General features: G+C 41.1%; 2 protein-coding genes across 2 annotated transcripts; one reads left to right on the top strand and one right to left on the bottom strand.

Moving 5' to 3' along the window:
- The first annotated feature begins 14464 nt into the window (after positions 1-14464).
- On the top strand, positions 14465-17856 carry SARC_02015 (hypothetical protein). Its single transcript, XM_014304259.1, has 7 exons — positions 14465-14612; positions 15131-15232; positions 15457-15803; positions 16170-16362; positions 16569-16757; positions 16929-17124; positions 17279-17856. The coding sequence occupies exons 1-7, from the start codon at positions 14485-14487 to the stop codon at positions 17615-17617; spliced, it is 1494 nt and encodes a 497-aa protein (XP_014159734.1). The 5' UTR covers positions 14465-14484; the 3' UTR covers positions 17618-17856.
- A 229-nt stretch (positions 17857-18085) lies between these two features.
- Positions 18086-20341, bottom strand: SARC_02016 (hypothetical protein; the record flags this gene model as incomplete). Its single annotated transcript, XM_014304260.1, has 6 exons — positions 18086-18282; positions 18615-18811; positions 19057-19285; positions 19492-19678; positions 19981-20082; positions 20324-20341. 6 exons carry the CDS (start codon positions 20339-20341, stop codon positions 18086-18088), a joined length of 930 nt encoding a protein of 309 aa, XP_014159735.1.
- Positions 20342-20697: the final 356 nt, after the last annotated feature.

Genomic DNA, 20697 nt, shown 5'->3' on the forward strand with positions numbered 1-20697 from the left:
TCGGAGGCCGTATTTCTACAGCCCCAGGGTTATAAATCTAATACAACTACTATTTGTGCGGATGCACAAAATTCTATGCCTGCTTCTATTGCTCAGCCTGTCACTTCAGGTACCTTGCCCCCTCTTTCGAGCTGCTCTCGTCAGGCTTTACCAGATCAGGTTCCTATTTCTAATGCGTTGGTGCCTTATCGGCCACCTCTTACGGATGAACCTGATAGAGACTTGGTATTGGATAACACTCCAACTGCCCTTCCAGCCTCCTTTCTTCCTCCTCTCCCTGACGATTGTCGTTCACCATCTCAGCAAACTACTCCGTTAGGTTATACTATCCCAGCACCTCCGCCGCCACGGCCTTATACGGTTTCCCATACTATTCCTGCCGATGCCCCCACAACCATGACGCGTACTCATGTAACCCAGGAACCCTGTACTCTTATGTGGTCGAAACCAAGTAACACTTAATAAAGAGTGTTAAGTCTGAAATAAGTGAACTCAGTCAGAAGTGCCGTTATGATCGGCGCGTCTGCTATATTTATTATCACGCTCCTACATGAAACGAGATTTCCTCTAACAACGGGTAATTATGAAAACACCCGTATGTATGGTTTTCGTCTCCTGGTTACTAAATTATGATGACACCGTATGAGTCACCTCTATTGTCGTCGTCTCCAAGTAACTAAATTATGATGGCACCGTTTGAGTCATCATTATTTCATATTAAATCCTCTGTCCCAATATTCAGTCCGGTCCCTCAGCCCGGTGCTGTAATATTTTACGCAGGTCCGGTCCTCTGGCCGGGTCCTGAAATTCCACTCGGAGGTCGGGCCCTCTGGTCCGGTCCTAAATGTCCGTCCTAAGTACTTTGTCCACAGCCCCGCCAAGTTGGGTATTGGTGTGTTTCAATAATCTTTGAGAGTATCTGTGATAAAATTGGTATTGGAAATATATATAAATACAAGGGATATCATACACGGATCGTGGGTTCTTGTATCGTCGTATATATTATTTGCAATTTGATCCAAAATGTCGTAATTATTAGTGAAACAAACAGCAATAGACAACTGTAAGTATCCTACAAAATATTGTTTTAAAAATATAACATTATGTTTTGAATAAATAAAAACAAGATAAATAAAGACTCAGAAAATGGGTCAAAATTTGGGATAGAGTTGTGTGCCGTAAATATATACTATGTTTTATATTTGTACCAATCAGCTGGTGTGTTTACGTCACCACTTCCCTATTTAACACATTGTTGAATACCCATGTTGTAAATTTACTCTAGCGCTATTTATATATATCATGAAATTTGATTGGTTCTAGTACGATTGGTAATACGTTTATAATCCGTATAATATATAGTGAGGCGTATGTCAAGCTATATTTAACTTTTGTATAATCCGTATCTTGAAAACGTTTCAATGTGTGGTTTTATGTGTTTGAGCCGTGAATCGCCGTGAATGCTACAATTGGATAATAATTTACGCGACTATATGGTCACGTATTATGGCTATTTTTGTGTTCATTAGATTACCAGTTAGTATAGCTATTATTGTTAAGTATAGATATTATGCGGATGGTGATTGTGAAGAATAGGTGGTCGGCCACCAAATGGCAATTGTATTTATGAGCGCTCGGGGTATCTTCGAGTGCAGGTAATGTCTATATTGAGATGTGTTACCGTCTTATATTGTAGTTGTGTCTAATTTCGTATATACTAATTTGTTGCATCTTGATTGAAAATAATGTCATATATCTATATTGTGGTAGTTGTTACAATGTTCTTTTTGTTTTCTTTCAATGTGGTTGTGCGAGCTGCATGATACTGTGATTCTGTGTCTGGTGATATGTATATGTATAGCTTGCAATGGCCTGTAAATGGTTGTTCTAATCAGTATTCTCTATATAATAACATCTACAAGATGTTAGAGTTCTAAATTCGATCTCAATCCTTTGTATGATAATATGTATTTATGATATTCTTACTAATAGTCCGCCGTATATCGGTGTATATTTATCTATAATGTTATTGTATGCTCGTGTATCCCATCCGAGATGTCTTATGACGTCATATCCTAAGTATAAGTTTGTTATACCATGGCAGTGGTAATGACTATATTATTTGTGTAAAATTTATATTGATGATTGTATTCGTCCAAAGGATATTAGAGTAAGTGTCATGTAATTGGGTTGTCTAGTTGTCCAGTATCCTGTGTACGTGATTGATGTGAAATGTTCGCCTGTAATAGTGATAGTATATTCGTCTGTGCGGTTTCTTAAGAATTCAACTATTGTACATCTACTAATGATATGTTTAGAACCTTTAATGTGTGCTCGAGTAAAGCATGATATCAATTCTTCTTGAAATCATTATCGATTTCTAGTGAATGTGATTTCATTTAGAATCACGTGATCGTACAATGTCAAGTGCCCGTAAGGGTGTTTCAATATGTGTTAGTAGTGCGGAAGCCATGTAGGTGCCAAGTACATGACGTCCTCTATTATGTGTACAAATATGAGTGTCATAGCACGCTTAGTTCCTGAGATATGCGTGTCGGTATGCATGTTATGTGTTGGTTACTACTGTTAACGTTTATATCAAACCGTTGTACGTTTATTCGAACCCGTATACGTTTTCGGTAAACGTTTTTTCTTCAAAAAAAAAACTGTGAATAATTTTGGCCCATTTATAGGCCCTTTCCCTTCTGTGTGCGAGTGTGGTGTGGTGTCCTCTGAAGCACTTGAGTTGGGCGCGCATTCGGTGACGCCGTCACAGCGCCTTACACGTTCCGACTTCTACGTAATAATGTTACATGTTCCGACTTTTGCGTAATAATGTTATACATGGTCCGCCTCCTACGTAATGATGCTACATGTTCCGACTTGATACGTAATAATGCCTGCATGTTCCGATTCTTGCGTAATGATGTTGTACATGTTCCGACTTTTACGTAATAATGTTAATTAACTCAACACCACTCAGGGCGACTATGCAACCCGCTCGAAGCTGCGGTTGCTCACCGACTGTAGCGCTCACGCAAAGTTCAATGCGCCGTGTCCTCAGGGTTGCTCGCCTCTGAGTAAGAATAGGCGGGGTGCTCGCCCGCATTCTCAGCATCTAAATAAACATACATAGCCTATTCTGTCGACTGGATGCCACGCAACACGCTCGAAGCTGCGGTCAATAACCGAGTTCACACAAATTTCAATACGCCGTGTCCTCAGGGTTCCTCGCCACTGAGTTAGAGTCGGCAGGGTGCTCGCCTGTACTCTAAGCATATAGATATCCTTGCCACACACAACAACCACTCATTGTTTATTGACTTTCTGTGTCCTATGCATGTATAGTGTTGAGCTGTGGTATTCGTGTCGCATCAAGGACACTATATCACATCACCAACATATCACCAGAATGTATTAATGTTTCCTTAACGTGATCTGGTAAGTATGCACATATATCTAGGCGCTACAGTATCTGTTATGAGTATGTATACCTCAAGATCTATGTAAGTTTAATTTATTAATATTAATGTTCGAGTGTGTATCCTCTTGTGCATTCGTCACTCTTGCATGCAGTAAGGACGCAGCCCCGGCCAGACATACCAACGACCAAGGCCGCTCCAACCTTGGACCAGCCGTCGCTGTCGTCGACTCTCACGAGTTTGGATTCGCTTACGGTATGCAGTCACCACGTTCGGATCATCAAAGGCATCCGCTGTCACCCATGTGGGAGAGCCCTCTAACCAGCGCACCAGGTACTCCGATTGCCGAGTCGCCTCATTGTGGCGGTGTGATATTATGTGCCGGCATGTCGATCCCCCTTCTCTCCATAGCGATTCATCTAGCGGTGGCTCCGTAGCCTGGTGAACTAGCCGAATAATCTCCACATTAACTGGAAGGTGAGTTCCGGTGGTTTGCTGCCATCCTTGTCTCGTAGATAGTAGTCTGATTCACACTAATATGAAATACGTATGGACCCAACAAAGGCTTCTTCATGGCTTTGGTAGTCGCTCCCTGTGCGAGTATCATGACAACGTCTCCTGGCTTAAATTCAATTAAATCAAACTTCCATATCTGGTCAGTAGCCTCCGCCATAGCATCAGTGTATTTGATGGTTTTCTGATGAAGTTTTGGCAGAATCGTCTTCTCAAGGTCATCCAATCGCTTAAGCCATGCATCATTCGTTGTCGGAATATGATCAGGTAAGTCATCAATCATGTCTGCAAATGGAACATGGCGGCGCCCAAAGAACACTAAATGGTGCTGGCTTGTGCCGACGTGATATCCGGAGGTTCTGGTAAAGCATAGTAAATGGCAAGCGTTCATCCCAAAACTCCGGACAGCCCACACAAAGTGCGCGCACACATTTGTGAATTTCTTTATGTCGGCGCTCTGCCTCACCCAATGTTTGAGGACGGTATGGTTGAGATGTCTTGTGTAAAATTCCGAGAGCTCGTGTTGTAGACCTGACAATGTTGCTGACAAATTCAGTCCCCTCATCACTCTAACCTTTCCGATGGAAGCCATGTTCACCAAATACAGATACTAAGTGTCGCCACCGCCTTAGCATCTTTTGCAGGCAGCGCCCGTAGAATAGAGTAAACACTAAATGGTGTTGACTTGTGCCGACGTGATATCCGGAGGTTCTGGTAAAGCATAGTAAATGGCAAGCGTTCATCCCAAAACTCCGGACAGCCCACACAAAGTGCTCGCACACATTTGTGCATTTCTTTATGTCGGTGCTCTGCCGCACCCAATGTTTGAGGACGGTATGGTTGAGATGTCTTGTGTATAATTCCGAGTGCTCGGTTATAGATCTGACAATGTTGTTGACAAATTCAGTCCCCTCATCACGCTGAATTTTCCGAGGGAAGCCATGTTCACCAATAGCCGGGCCTCCACATTAGACTCGATGCTATACACGTACTCTTAAGCAGTACGTAAATTATGAACGTACTCTTAATAGTACGAGGAACCTAAGTTTCCTAAATGGTTTTTAATGGTTTTATTAATTAATACCTTTTACATTTTACATATCAGATATTTGGACAAGGCCATTAAAAGGCCCCAGTAAAATACCAAACGTAAGAGTTGGTCTAGTTTTATTAATAGAACTATATTTACTTTGCAACTTTTTTTAAATCTGAATATTTCGGTAGCGAGATGGCTCAACCGAATATAGGTTTCTAAGGACTATTAACGTTACCTAGTTGATCCTCCGATCAGCCAACCAGATGTGCCAGTCTGATGAAGGCTAGGTCGGTAATTCTTGATAAGTGGCAAGTTATTGGATAAGACAATAACTAAGGACATCAAGAGTATTTATATATATATATTTCCTTCTAAAGATAGGATTTTACGAGTCTCTCGGACTCGCCCCAATGAAACATACCATAGTTTCTAATAGAGCGACAACGAAACACTGAATAAAATCCCTTCGGCGGAAACAGTACTGAGAGGATTATATATAGGCAATGTCTCAGCCTCATAATCCCTCAGAGTATTGCTGTTTTCACGGGGCATACCTTGCTTTACTAAAAGTCTCATTTCGTCTATTTACTTTAAAAATTGCATGATACTAAGAATTTACCTACGCGTTTAATTATTCTAAGGCGTTAATATCGTCTTGATAGACCGAATCTTACACATTTTAAAGTTAGCAAAGGTATTAATTACTTAGACTACTTAAGCGTAAATGGTATATTAACTACCACAAATTTTTTCTTGTCCAAGCTAGTCCTTAAGAAACAAGCTAGTAGTCATAAATTAAGATTATGACCAAGAAAGACAATACTCCTTCTAAGAAGCGTAGTGCTGAAAAGAAGAAGATGGAGAGAGAAGCCGCTAGCGTTGCCGCAGCTACTACTGCCGCAGAAGCAACCGCTGCCGCTGCTGATGCGTTTAACCGCACTGTAGCCGAAGTACTTGCCTCCGACAATAATAGTCAACAGGACAATGCTTCAGATAAGGATGTAGCCACTCCGATTAAGAAGACTACTCCCACTGACAGAGCCCGAGGGCCAACTATTGCCTTAACTTCAAAGCTTACATTTTCGAAGCCAAGAAGTTAGACAAGGGACACGTCTCAAGACGCCCCAACCCATTACTTAGACTACTTCAGCGTAAAGGTAGATTAACCACCACAAATATTTTCTTGTCCAAGCTAGTCCTTAAGAGACAAGCTAGTAGTCATAAGTTAAGATTATGACCAAGAAAGACAATACTCCTTCTAAGAAGCGTAGAGCTGAAAAGAAGAAGATGGAGAGAGAAGCCGCTAGCGCCTGCGTGTTTGAGCGCTTTAAATGCGTCCTCACACTCTTTGGTCCACATGTCTCCTAGTTCGCCTTTATGACATCTTAAGTGTCCAAAAGGTTTAAGGTAATCAGCCAAGTGTGGTACTCCATCTGAAAAGAAGTTTACAAACCCACACATGCTGTTAATATCTCTTCCTGTAGTTGGTGTTCGTCAATCTAACAGGTGTGCTACCTTACCGGGGTCGATTTTAATACCTTCCCCAGATATATGGTAGCCTAAGAGCTGTATTTCGCTCATTGCGAAGTGGCATTTCTTCTCGTTAATCTTGAAGTTTTGCTCGTTGAGTCTCTTAAGGACTCGTCTGACTAATGCGGCATGTTCGCCCTTAGTCTTAGAAAAGATGACTATGTCATTTATATAGACTTGCACGCTAGGCATGTCTGCGAACATTTCTTCCATTACTTGTTGGAAGAATGCTGGTAAAGAGTGTAACCCGAAAGGTGCACCTCTGAACCCGTATTGTTTACCTTTCCACGTAAAACTAAAGTATTTACGATGTGGTTCATATACCTGCATTTGATGGTATCCTTGTGTAAGGTCTATAGTTGTAAATACTGTAGCACCTTCCCATCCTTCGCAGTAGCTCGTTAGTACGAGGTAAGTGAAAGCTATGAGTCGGCAATGATTTATTTATTGGACTCATATCTAAACATACTCTGACTTTCTTAAACGATCCGTCAGAGTTATAATAGTCTACGGCTCGCAGCGCCAAGTTAACTGGCGTCTGTTGATAGGTAATTTCTATCACTCCATCTGCTAGCCATTTCTCAACTTGTTCTTTTACCACAGCCTCGTGTCTCCAGGATACATAGTACCTTGAGGGTCACTTTAACTGTGTAAAGTCCACCTTGGTTAAGTCAAGGCTGACATATCAGTCGTTAAAACGTAATTTTGTACAATCAGTGATCTTTATCTTCTCATTAACTAGAATCAGATCCATGATTTTGTTCGCAAAGTCAGGTATTAATGCCTTGACTGTGTCTGACGGGGGCTTATATGGTTTCAGACAGTTATGGTCTGATTGATCCTTTAACGGATCTATGTTATTTGGTAGACCAGTTACGGTTATACCTAGAGCGAGTTGTTTGTGTTCTCCTTTCGATATCTTTCATTAATGCAAAGCGATCGGATATATATAAAATATCTGAACCAGGATCAATCAACGCAAGGATTTTATTTCCATTGCAATATATAGGGATTATTACACGCTCATCTAAAGAGTCGTTGTATTGTCTATGTAACGATTGTACCTGGTAGTACTTTCACTCCAACTTAATGTCGGACTTTTTGTCACAAGACTTAGTGTGATAGCCATTCTTCTTCTCACACTTGTCGCACTTAATAAGAAAGTGTGTACAGGTGGATGTATGCCTGCCATTCCAATAATCGTTAGGGGTTAATTGGTACATGTCATACCCACACTGTGCGTCGGCACATTTCTTAATCTCCTTAAATGGAGGTTCCATGTCCTTCGCTCTCGCGCGTGCCCGTTTATTGGTTCGCGTGGATAGAGTGAAGTCGCGAGCCCGTGTATGTTGGGGTCTCTCGTTTGAGGTCTGCCTGGATACGTACCCGTGATCGGTGTGCTCCCGCGGCTTCTTAACAGCCGCTTTCCCCTTCGATGTTTTCGATGTGCGGGGAAAAGGGTGGATACAGTATCATAAAACCGTTTCCACGTAAGTCGGGATAGTTAAAACTTTGTCTCATGTCCCTTGTCTCGAGCCTCAGTAGCGTGTTTACGTCGTAACTCGGTGTACAGGCTCTCACGGTCGTTATTCCCTATGTTCTTACAGAATACGTGTATAGCTAGGAACTCGTACCATCGATGTGCCTTGTCTTTTGTTATATCTGGGCGTTTAAGGTCAGCATCAAGTTTCAGAATATAGCTCAGAATAGGAGTATTCGCAACTGGTTCAGTTAAGATTGAACTCAATCCTGGACTTCGCATGTCCTTGCTTAATAAAGACGTAACCAACTAACACACAGCTGGCCAGTCACGACAAGTGTCTAGCTCATGCTGGTGTCGCTGCAGGATCAAGTAACTTGTCCCTGTAGGGTCAAACGACTGTATTAAAGCGGAGATCCATTGCTGGGTAGCGATATCATTCGTCTCCAGCATGGCCGTAAACGCATTAAGCGTACAGGTTAGCGTGTCGAGGTCATAGTTGTTTATAAACTCGACCTGCTTACTGTTGGCATCCCAGTTTGACTTAAGTGGACTGATCTGTCCCTTGTACTTCTGGTTATCCCTGTGGTCTTGAACACGTTGGGCCTGAAGTAGCTGATCGATGCGTTTTTTCTTAATCGCAATCATATTAGCAAAATATGATACATCCTCAGCATGATGCGCATCGTGGGCGATTTCCATTTTAATGGTATAATCGTCGACCGATTTGTTAAGTTCGGTCACCTCGTCAGAGTGAAAATCCTCTGCGGGTTGATGTAGTGTTGTGCCATCGAAGCGATTAAATTCGACTTCGTTAACACGTTTATGGGGGTGTTTATTACCCCTTGTAAAATCCATGGTCGAGGCCTTTCGGTGCTCTGTTCCTCGGATAGTGGTTGGTATTATAATCTTGGGTGATTCATGTGTCTGGATAAAATACCCAGTCTTAACTGGTTTCCGACGATTGTCATCCCAATTGGGTAAAAGTGGCGGAGTATTTCTACCTGCCTCTGGGTCTATAATACCCTCAAGGACGGGTGACTCACGGCCGGGTGTCAGAACAGGCGAGTATTTAGCCTGAAGTTTTGGTGGTAGTACCTCGTAAGGTATAGATACGCTGAGCACATCTGGATCATATGCCACAGGTGTAGCGCTTGAGTCTTTACGTTCTTCAGGCGTAATTGCCTGTCGACGTTCTGTCCACTTCTGTAGGGCTTCAATAATGCCCGGAGAAACATACTCGCGTAAGTGCTGTGTATGTTTTCCTGATCTATAAAATCGATCTACATGTTCAACAGTCAGGTCTTTCATAAGGGTAGTTAACTGATTCTTAAGATCAGTGTTTTCAGTAATTAACTCACTTATACGCGTTAGCTTAGTAGTTTCGGACGTAGATTCGGGTTTGCCACTTGAGCTTGCCTATTTTTCTGGTTCTATTATAGGTTCCTTCTGAGATTTGTCATTGTCCCCTATAATTGGGGACTACCTTATAATTAGAAACTTCTCTTTCTGAGTTTCGTCAGAAGAATGGGTTGGGGCGTCTTGAGACGTGTCCCAACGCATCAACAGCAGCAGCGGTTGCTTCTGCGACAGCGCTAGCGGCTTCTCTCTTCATCTTATTCCTTTCAGTACTACGCTTCTTAGAAGGAGTATTGTCTTTCTTGGTCATAATTTTAACTTATGACTGCTAGCTTGTCTCTTAAGGACTAGCTTGGACGAGAAAAATTTTGTGGTAGTTAATCTACCTTTACGCTTAAGTAGTCTGTAATTAATACCTTTACTAACTTTTAAATGTGTAAGATTCGGTCTATCAAGGCGATATTAACGCCTTAGAATAGTTAAACGCGTAGGTAAATTCTAAGTATCGTGCAAATTTCAAAGTAAATATACGAAATGAGACTTTTAGTAAAGTAAGGTATGCCCCGTAAAAACAGCAATACTCTGGGGATTGTGAGGCTGAAATATTGCCTATATATAATCATCTCAGTACTGTTTTCGTCGAAGAGATTTTATTTAGTGTTACGTTGTCGCTCTATTGGAAACTATGGTATGTTTCATTGGGGTGAATACAATAATCTCGGAATATCTAATGTGGAGGCCCGGCTCATTACACGTATGTATGGTTTTCGTCTCCTGGTTACTAAATTATGATGACACTGTATGAGATATTTCTATGGTCGTCGTTTCCGAGTAACTAAATTATGTTGACACCGTTTGAGTCATCATTATTTCATATTAAATCCTCTGTCCCAATATTCAGTCCGGTCCCTCAGCCCGGTACTGTAATATTCTACTCAGGTCCAATCCTCTGGTCCGGTCCTATATGTCACATAGTATTTCTTTTTTTCTTACTGAATCCGAGGTTTTGGAGATTCTGTCGAAGAACGCATACACTGTCCAATCTCATCGGATTCCGCCTACTACCGTCCTCAAATGTATTTGGGCTACGCATTGTGATCGTGGAAATTCTCGACCTCGCCGTTTGCGTCGCCTCCTGCTTGAGGTATTGGACTGGTCTTCTGATCAAACGTTTTTTCTCCGCTTCGTTATCACATACCCGGGCCGTCAATCTGAGGGTGCTGAAATTGGCCCTACAATGGGCCTCTTAACCCAATCTGCTCGCGGCTCGAGGATAACGCTATCAACTCTTCTACATCGACGAACATGCTAACTTTGTTCATGGTGCAGCTTTTTGCCATGATAGAAAACTGCTGAATATGTCATTTAACAACTCAAACAAGCCTGAACAATGGGCCGTAACTGGTGTTTATGTCGCTGATAAATATGGCCCCTCCAAATCTGAAGTATTCAAATTATAGTGGGATTCTGAAAGCATTATACGCCACCCTATATCTACTAGTATGCATACTGACAATGGCTGTTGAGAGAATCATTGACACATAGACTGTTTGGTTTTTTTTATGACCAGACGTGGGATATTCATGGCTGGAAATTTGCGAGGAATATGAATTCCATAGTTCATTCCGTCACCAAATTATCCCCTTATACCTTGATGACGAATCGTCCGTTTCATAATTCTGGATCTAGTAAACTTGAAAAGGTTATCAATGAGAATCTACCTCCTGATACTCGCAGGATAACGTTGATTCCTCCACCTACGGATCTTGATCGCAAAGTTTGGAAACGTACTCGCAAATTCCAAGAGTCTCAGGCTCGCCAAGTGAATAGACATCGTTATAATGTCCCTATGTTTGCTCTTGGTCGTCATGTTTTATATCAATTGAAACCGAATCCGGTTTCTGCTACTCGATTGTTGTTCGGGAACTGTTACCCCTCTATTATGTATGTCATACAGGATTTGTCTACTTCCAAGTTTTATCGCTTCCATTGTTCCAAATTGAAGACTTATCGACCCCCGATTGGTTTTCCCGCTCCAGTTATCCGTGGTTCACGTGCTGCTTCTGTTTATATCAATTGGTTATTCTACGACAGTCCGTTCAAAGATGACCCTGATTTTGATCAAGAACGTCTGGCTCTTGCCGTTTTTAAAGATTAGAATTCGGCAATTCTTTTCCAATATAAGTCCAACTTGGGTATTTGTATTTTTTTTTGCCCTCGCTTCTGCACACAAATATACTCGCTCTAATCTCGAGTTTCGTCCAGAGGATGATATTTTTCTCCGCCAACATCTTAATGATGCCCATTTCATGTCCATCCGTTCTGGATGTGTTTATGCATACCGACTGGCTAATAACCCTGAATATCTTCATTCTCAGTTACTTGATTGGTACACCAAACACCTTGCTACACAGGCTGCTTAGCTTGTGCTTCTTTCTTATCTTCTACATCTATACCATGTGCGTCTTAATACGTCCCTGTCCTTCAGGCCGTATGGGGGGTTGTAACACAAGGTATATACCTTTTCCTCCTAACTAAAACCTTGTTGACTAAAACGTCGGCTGTCGGTTTCTTGAGATGTTTACGCGGGCAAATTGTTTCATCCAACAGGAAATCGATTACGACTTTCGTGTGACACTTGTTCATCTTAGGTGACACACGAAAGTCTAAAACCGACACGATGAAGACTCTCATGTGACGAACCTATATAAGTACAAGTAACCGTCAGTTGTGAGCTTCACTTTACTAGAGTGAAGCTACAACCAACATAAGACAAATATACTTAGTCTGACTATAACCGTCCACATTCGAGTCGTATTAGACAGGCTTTATCAGTATGTTCAATTGAGGACTGTCTCGTGTCTAATTTGCTCTCTCTCTCGCTAGCTAGCTAGCTAGCTAGTAGTAGACTAGTAGAGTAGTAGACTTGTAGTAGGCCCTCTCAAGGGGGACTGGGACAGGTAAATACTCTCTATATACTAAAATATATAGTCTCTTGTGGAGTTTTCTTTGGCGAGTAGTCTATAGAGAGTGACTGTAGACTGTAGAGTGTAGACTACGGTAGACTCTGAGTCCTTGGACTCTGGAGTCTGGACTCTGGAGTCTGGACTCTGGGACCAGTCTGGAGTCTGGAGTCTGGAGTCTGGAGACTGGACTCTCAAAAAAAACCAAACAAAAAAAAACCAAACAAATAACAATACAAAACAAAAATCACACCTATTTTATTTAATATTTTTTTTTGTTCAAATGGTGTAGCCCTATGAAATCATGATATTTATATTTAGAACGGAGTGATAGAGGGACGGACCCGACGGAGGCTATGCAAAAATGTAGAGAAAATCAAAATGCAGACCTCCACACCAGTCCAAAATAGGATGTGGTAAATATCCTTTTTTAAGAAAAAAAAGGAATTAAAAAACACTATTTATGGCTTGTTCGATTTTAGGAGGTGGCCATCATGGTGGGCCATGGCGCCTATGTATGGGTATGTTGAATACTAAATAGGCGGAGCGGCGGAGCTCACATAAACAATATTTTTTATAAAAAACAAATGCAAATCGGTGTATTTTTTATTTAAAAAAATATTATATATATGTATATATATATCAACAAAACTCAAAAAAAGGTTGAAAAACGGGTTCTTAAATCTCAGCTTCCCCCCACATTTATAATAAATAAATTGTACTACATATTTGGATTCGGGTATCGAATCCACAGACCAGTCTCTCTAGTTCCAGGGCCAGGAGTCCAGGAGTCTAAAAACTAAAACTAGAGAGCATAGTGACTCGAGTCTTTAGGTCTTAGGACACTGGCAGGCAGGGTTGTTAAACGGACAAATGGACTAAACTGTCCGGGAAAAAAAGGGCTGTCCATGGTATTATGACCTGTTTTTGAGACTGGCCATGTGTCCAATTCGAAAAAGACCTGTTGTCCACTGGTAAATTGAAAATCGTCTGGTACAAATTGACCCAAACCATTTGTCCATTTCAAGATTGATGCCTGTCTGTTTGTTTGGTCCATAACTCCATATAAAGCCCTTTGTCTGGGTGTTCGTAATGCAAATGGTTGTCCGGACAGGACTTTTTCTTGTCCGTTTTTAACAACCCTGCTGGCAGGATCTTTTCCAGTCCTTTCGGATTTTCCGTTTGCAATATCTGGTCAATCATTGAGAAATTGAGGAATTTGTTTTGGTTTACGACTCCCGAGGTCTGTCAGACTCTGTGAGTTGACACTGTGAATAGTGAACATATCTCTTGTGTAAAATAATGTGTATTCAAGTTAGACTGTCTGTGAACTCTGCAAACATATTTATCTTGTATATTTCTATTTAAAAAAAATATTTTATAAAAATATATACCGATCTCAACTGCAACAGCCGTCTTCAATTTATATATAAATAAAATATAAATAAACGTTTTGTATGAAAATAGGATATCGTCAAATCAGTTCTTCCCCAGTCCTCACTCCTCAGTCTGCACTCGGCAGGTCGACAGCCCTTGCTGGGGTCTGGTGAGTGGGGAGTGGGGGACCGTGTGGTATGACGCTAGATTTTCACTGTACTGATAACCACTAAACGTATATGTTTTTGATACATTCGGCAATGGGCGTATATATTTCCATTTCGGGCATAGTTTTAGAGGCCATATATATATATATATATATATATATATATATTATTTTATTTTAATTATTCGTCGGGGGGTGGGGGTTTTTAATTCTTAACTCTCAGCACAAGCTTTTAGTTGTGATTTTGAGCCTGATAGACTGATATTTATATGCATTTTGTTTTTATTGTTTTGTTTTTTGTTTCTTATTTTTTTAAATTTAGTAAAAAAAAACAAATATCACTATTAAAGTTATTGTAAAAAAGTTCGTCCTGCATTTCGGTAAAATAACAAATTTTAAAAAATAAAGTGCGAAAAGCGGAAACGCCGGACTTGCCATTTTGGGACAGAAGAAGAAAAGTGTGGTGATTGGATTTGTTTATATCCGGTCTATCCGACTATCCGGTCTCGCCTTCTCGATATTTTTTTACTCACCCTGGTTGTGTTGCTTTCGCTGTGTGCCAGCAATCCAAAACATATAAATACAACGACACTTATGCTAATGATAGCATACATCCATTACAACAGAGGTCTTGCATAATGAGTAAAATAAGCAGCCTCGCCCAAAAGGTGACAAACGCCTTCAAGTCAGGTAGGACTCAGCCCTTAGAGTGGAGGAAGAGCCAGCTTACCGCGCTGCGATCTCTACTGGTCGACAATGAGACGAGGTATGGCCAGGCTTTCTCTTGTTAATTTTCACAGGCGTCGTATCCACGCTAGATATGGCATTGCTCGCTGTAGTGTGCGTTTAATTACATTTTGTGACGCCATCAGTTGGCTTGTCAACTGCGTCAGGCCGCCTACAACTAAATCAAAACTGTACAAATCATATACCAGACAATATTAGGGAAGTCTCTTATTTAAAACGTAAGTTACGATTTGAATCAAAACAAATCACTTGGTGGTGAGTGGTAGCGTCACATTGTACTATAGCGTGCCTTATTAAGAGCTCAGTGGCTCAGAAGACAATAAGAGTACTGTCACACACCGGTTAAGCTATGATTGTAAAACAACTCGTCTTTAAAAGCTTTGCATATGGCTAGTAAGTATCTTTCCATCGTTTGTCATTGTGCTATTTACAGCTGACGATTGTATTGCACCTTGCGCAAAGCTACGGGAATGCCTGTATGCTTGTCTATGATCAGCACCTAAAACACACTGTCGTTTAATCCCCAATTTATCTCAGGATTCTAAACGCCGTTCAAGCAGACCTAGGAAAGTGCCATGGCGAAGGATGGTTGGTCGAGACTCAAACACCAATCAATTCTATCGATCAATCACTTGCCAAGTAAGTTTGATGGAATTTCACGCATGTAGCTATCTGTCGTACATTTCTCAGTTTTTAATAATTCGGTGTCTATCAGCAGTACTTCTCGATCTTATATCATTCCAAACTCTTTCGATTTTGTCATGCATCGTCTAAGTATACTTCTATCAGAGTTGCGGACGTAGGTCTATAGTGAATTTACTTCTCACAACTCATATCACATACACTTTCTGCTTACCAATCAGAATCGACAAGTGGGTGAAGCCCAGAGTTGTACATACCGATATGATGAACTTCCCAGCCAAAAGTATGATCTATCCGGAGCCCTTAGGAACAGCTCTGATCGTCGGCTGCTGGAATTATCCAATTACGCTTATCGCGGATCCTTTGGTAGCGGCAATTACAGCTGGTAACTCAGTGGTGATCAAAACAGGATCAGAGGATCACGCCAAAGAGAGCATGAAGGTCCTTGTAGATCTCATTCCCAAATATATGGACCCTGAAGCTATTGGCATCGTTGATGGCGGATACGACGTCTTGCAGGATTGTTTGAAGGAACGCTGGGACATCGTGTTCGCTACTGGTTCACCTAGTATGTCGTTGCTACGATTAACGCGTTCATACGCTTGCATTCAATTTGAATATCTTAGCATTTTGTGTGTCCATGCACGGTTTGAAGCGCGAGAATAGTATGTGGGCTTTGTTCCGTATTCATCACAGCTTCCGTGGGTATCCACTTCATATCGAGCAGGTAGGCGCTCATTCGCAAGTAGACACGTGCCCTATGATAGTGTTCTCTTTTCTATTTTGAAGCTATCTAGTGTTGGAAAATGTATTCGATGCGAACTCCGAACTCCGATACATTGTGCACGTAATACACGTCTTCTCGTAAGGTGTTGCATTTTCCTCGTAGCCGTGTCGTCAAAGACTTACTATAATTACTCGTATTCTTTTCTAGATTTGGGTCGATTGGTGGCAGAACATTGCGTTCCTCACCTGACAAAGGCTATATTGGAACTGGGTGGCAAGTCTCCGGTTTACGTAGGAAGAAATGCAAAATTAGACACTGCGGCGAAGCGAATCGTTTGGGCCTCTCTTGGTATCAACGCTGGTCAAACGTGCATTCGCCCTGATCACTTATTCGTGGATAAGTATGTTTATTGGTCGAGTTAAGGTTATTTTATCCGTGATGAACGGTCCGTTTTGTGCGATACGGTTAGTGTTCCTTCACTGTACATACCATGATCGAGGGTTAAATTATCAATTACAAGAATTATAGCATAGTTAACTTCACACATGTACTTATTCCTCACTTGTTGTGGTTCTAAATAACAACTTCTGTTGATGCGTTTTGCAGTACTGTTGCAGACGAGTTCATCGAGCACATGAAGAGAGAAGTTGTAGCTATGTATGGAGAAAACCCCAAAGAAAGCCCAGAATACGGACGCATTGCTAAGGTGAAGAGTTTCTATAATCGCTTGATTGATATTCTACAGAAGGACAGCAAGTACATTGTGCACGGCGGTGACTTCGACGCATCTCAATTGTAAGTTTTCAGAATCCTTTTTTATATCATAGTGGCAACAGACATATTCGTTGACATTTGTATGGCATGCAGAATTTAATAAAATTGCACGACTGCAATCATGTTCATATGTCACTATCAATCCGACTGAGAGTTTCAATGTGCTGTTTGCAATACTTGAATTCTCCACAGCTACATCCAGCCAACAATAATGGATTTCGGCGAGGACTCAGTTGCTTACCATAAATCAGCTGCTATGTCGGATGAGATTTTCGGCCCAATTCTGCCCGTCCTGCGCGTGAGCAATGCTGATGAGGCAATCGAATCTATCCTTACTCGTGAGAAGCCGCTAGCCCTGTACGCCTACACTAATGATGAGCACGTGCAGGTATGTGTCTGTACGTATATCTCGAAAACTGTCGGCACAATACTTCTTCAAGCATTTATGCTTGCACATGTTTTTACTAGTTGTCAAAATCGCTCTTCTTACATCGGTTTCCGAGAGGCTGACTTCTATTTGCCTTTGCTTTTTATACCTGTAGGAGAAATTCATGAAGGTATCCGCCGGAACGCTTCAATTCAACGACAGTATCACTTTCATGATGAACCACGATTTGCCATTCGGAGGCGTGGGCAATTCAGGCTGTGGCAAGTATCACGGAGAAAAGGGATTCGAAGAGTTCAGTCACATGAAATCTGTACTCGTGAACACGAACTTGAATGACTTGCCCTCTCGATTCGCCCCTCAGACGAGTATGGACATGACAATTCTGGGAGCTGCGCACAGACATATGCCTGAAGCACTTGTGACTGCTGTAAACAACCTGCCTGCTATCGGCGGCGTGGGTGTCGTAGCTGGTCTGGCTTACTACTGTATGTAAGGCACTCAACAACACAACAAAATTATAATGAGAATTTGAAACGCCCAACGGCAAAGTTGAGATCGTTGGGTATGAAGGTGAATTTAGATAAAGTACAAACCCCACTTTTAAAGAATTTTCAAAGAATAAAAAGTAAGTCGAGATCAACCAGTGATTTCCTTGACTGACTCTAATAGCACATATACCGTATCTGATATTATTATTAGTAGTATTACGGGGTACCCTGGTTAGCTGAGGTCAATAGAAGTTCGGATAGGAGCGTAGACAGTGAAGGTCCCCTCGTCTCAAGGGGCCATTTCGAGAGATCACCACCGTCCACCACTACTGAAAAATAATGCGTCTAAGGCAAAACAGTACAGTCAATATTCTCTCAATAAAAGTCTCGTTCAATAAGTGAATTGCAAAGCATTGCAACATTTATGGTCAAAGATGATTACCTCTACAAAAGCGAAGAATCTTGCGATAAATTTAAAAATGGTCACGCTCTGGCCTAGATACACCGAGGTCTTCAAACTCGGGATCGGTCAAGGCCTCGATCGTCTCCCAGTCATCACCAGTGTATTTGTTAAGCTGTGTACTACTCTTCTCCATAATACGAAGAGATTCGGGCGAGAAAGCCTTCAAATAGAGTTCGTCGAGCATTCCGGATCGCATACCATCGTCAACTATAAGCAGCAAAGTGTGAGTAGATATGAGTCACTTTGTCTATAATCTTGCCCTTCCACGATGGAGCATTGGTTGACGTTTTATACATCAAAGCATGGTCATTATAATTGAGAGGTTGTTTGCCAGCGCAAGAACATTTTCTTCGATGTACACTACTATAGGTAAGAATTGCTTTTATATATATATAAAATCGCAGACAGCTCGAATACGACTAAATACATGCTGAACGGTTAGCCATGCAAAAAATAATAAAAAATCAGAGTCGAATAACAACTTGCGTTAAAATCGCGAATATGAGGCCACGAATACGCAACGGACAAAATTGACGCACCCGCCGCTACATTGTCATCATATGATATACTGCCGCTCCGTACAGGCTCAGAGTTGAAGCTAATGCGGTCTAACACTAGAACTCTCGTCAGGTTCAATAGAATACAATGCTCTTGTCTCTGGTAAAGTACTACTCCGAGCGCGTGGCAAGCACATTTCACGTTGAAATTCAGCTTGTTATAATTCGACTCTGCTTTCCTGTACGCGTAAACGATGTTGTATTTGTTATGAGAGTTCTCAAGAATATACATAACGCGGAGACAAGTTTAAAAGATCCGTTATGTCATTCTTTGGCGCTTCAATTTGCAGCGAGTTATAATAGATTTCTCCAAGTGATGTGACTCTACTCTATATATATATTGGCTGAGAAAGTAAATCTACTGCAAGAACACAATGCAGGCATGCCTATAAACGAGTACACACTGTGATGTGCACCTTCATACCTTATATCAGAGAAATCCAACACATTCACATTAATAGGCAGGATTAGTCCATGATAGTTAGCGAGGACTGCTAAGAGTTGTGCGATGTACATTAGAGCTGACGTGGTAGACCAGAGAACCGTGTCACTATTGCGTTGCACAAACCAGCGTCGTGCATCATCAGTAAGATTTATATTAACTATGGATATGGTCCAGGGTATCTTCTGGGGGTCCTGATATATACGAAAAACTGGGTATGTGCAAGTTCAAGGAGTATAAAACATAAGAATCTACACTCTGTTCGGAACTCCGACTAAAACACACTTGAAGAATACGAAGCTGAGTAATGAAATAAAAAGGGATATGATGCTAAAATCAACATTGTAATTTAATAGTCAATTGTTGAGGTGGGACGAGGACAATAAAAACAAGCGAAAGTTCGTCAACATGACACACCTTTTCTTAAACGAGCTCGTGATCGTACACGTGTCTGTTCTAGGTTCTCAGTATCGGCGGAACAATTTCTCATCAGCTTGGCAAGCAGTTTTCTCAGTACGATTTTTGTTGACGTAACTATTCCGGGTTCTTGCACATCACTATCACTCGTTGATGCGACTTGCGATCTCGATCGTTGATGACCCAGCTACAAGAAGATGTAAACATATTTAAAAATTGACCCGGTGGTGGTCGGGTGTGAGCCTTGGACACGCAGGAATGGTACAAGGCTATGAAAAATGCAAAGTTAGGTGTTACTATTGAAAGGAGCTTGTAAAACTTCCATCACACGTTGAAAGCACTCACCTCAAACCACCGAGATGACAATGAATGTTGAGACAGGTTCACGACAGAATATTCTCGACCGTTTCATTCAAGACTTTATACATCAGCATATTCTTTAAAAAACATGAAGCGAAATTGAGCGACAAGAGAAACAACTATACGTACCTGAGACAATATGCGTAATGTGACCTCTTCAGCACGTTCCTTATTATCTTTTAGTAACTGCCAGTTTTTCTTATTCAGTGCTGCCACACGCACATTCTCAACCTAACCATGAATAAAATCAGAGGACGAGACCTATATCAGTTTGCACGTGCTCGTCCACAAATAGTCCACTGCTTGTAGTGGCATGAAGCTACGCATATGAACCGATAAGGGCACACACGGACTTACAAATGTTCTCCACACAATAACAAATGTTTGCGTGTAGCAACAAATGCAGTTTCTTATCATGAAGTTTCTTTTCAATCGATTCAATTTATAGCTCAAAATAGAGAGATACATAAACATTTGCAGGCATAAACATGATGATAAAGATAGATATCTAGATAAAGGTATAAAAACATGCATAAAAACGCACACAAACACACACACGCACACAAAAACAACTGTATATATTATGCATATATATCTAAACATAGACACACATACAGTGACACAGCCTCAGATACGGAGACAAACACATACACACACACGCACACACACACTTACACACACACACACACACACACACACATATATATATACGAATATATATATATATATATATATATATATATATATATATATATATATATACACATATATATATTATGCTTTATATATATAAATTGATATATATATATATATATATATATATATATAAATATATATTTATATTTA

Source organism: Sphaeroforma arctica (assembly GCF_001186125.1).
Source record: "Sphaeroforma arctica JP610 unplaced genomic scaffold supercont1.86, whole genome shotgun sequence".
NCBI classification, from domain to species: domain Eukaryota; class Ichthyosporea; order Ichthyophonida; genus Sphaeroforma; species Sphaeroforma arctica.

Coding starts and splice junctions, on each gene's coding strand:
- SARC_02015 (XM_014304259.1), top strand. CDS start 14,485: ATGAGTAAAATAAGCAGCCTCGCCCAAAAGGTGACAAACGCCTTCAAG. Junction 14,613..15,130: donor CTGGTCGACAATGAGACGAG/GTATGGCCAGGC, acceptor AATTTATCTCAG/GATTCTAAACGCCGTTCAAG. Junction 16,758..16,928: donor GACTTCGACGCATCTCAATT/GTAAGTTTTCAG, acceptor AATTCTCCACAG/CTACATCCAGCCAACAATAA.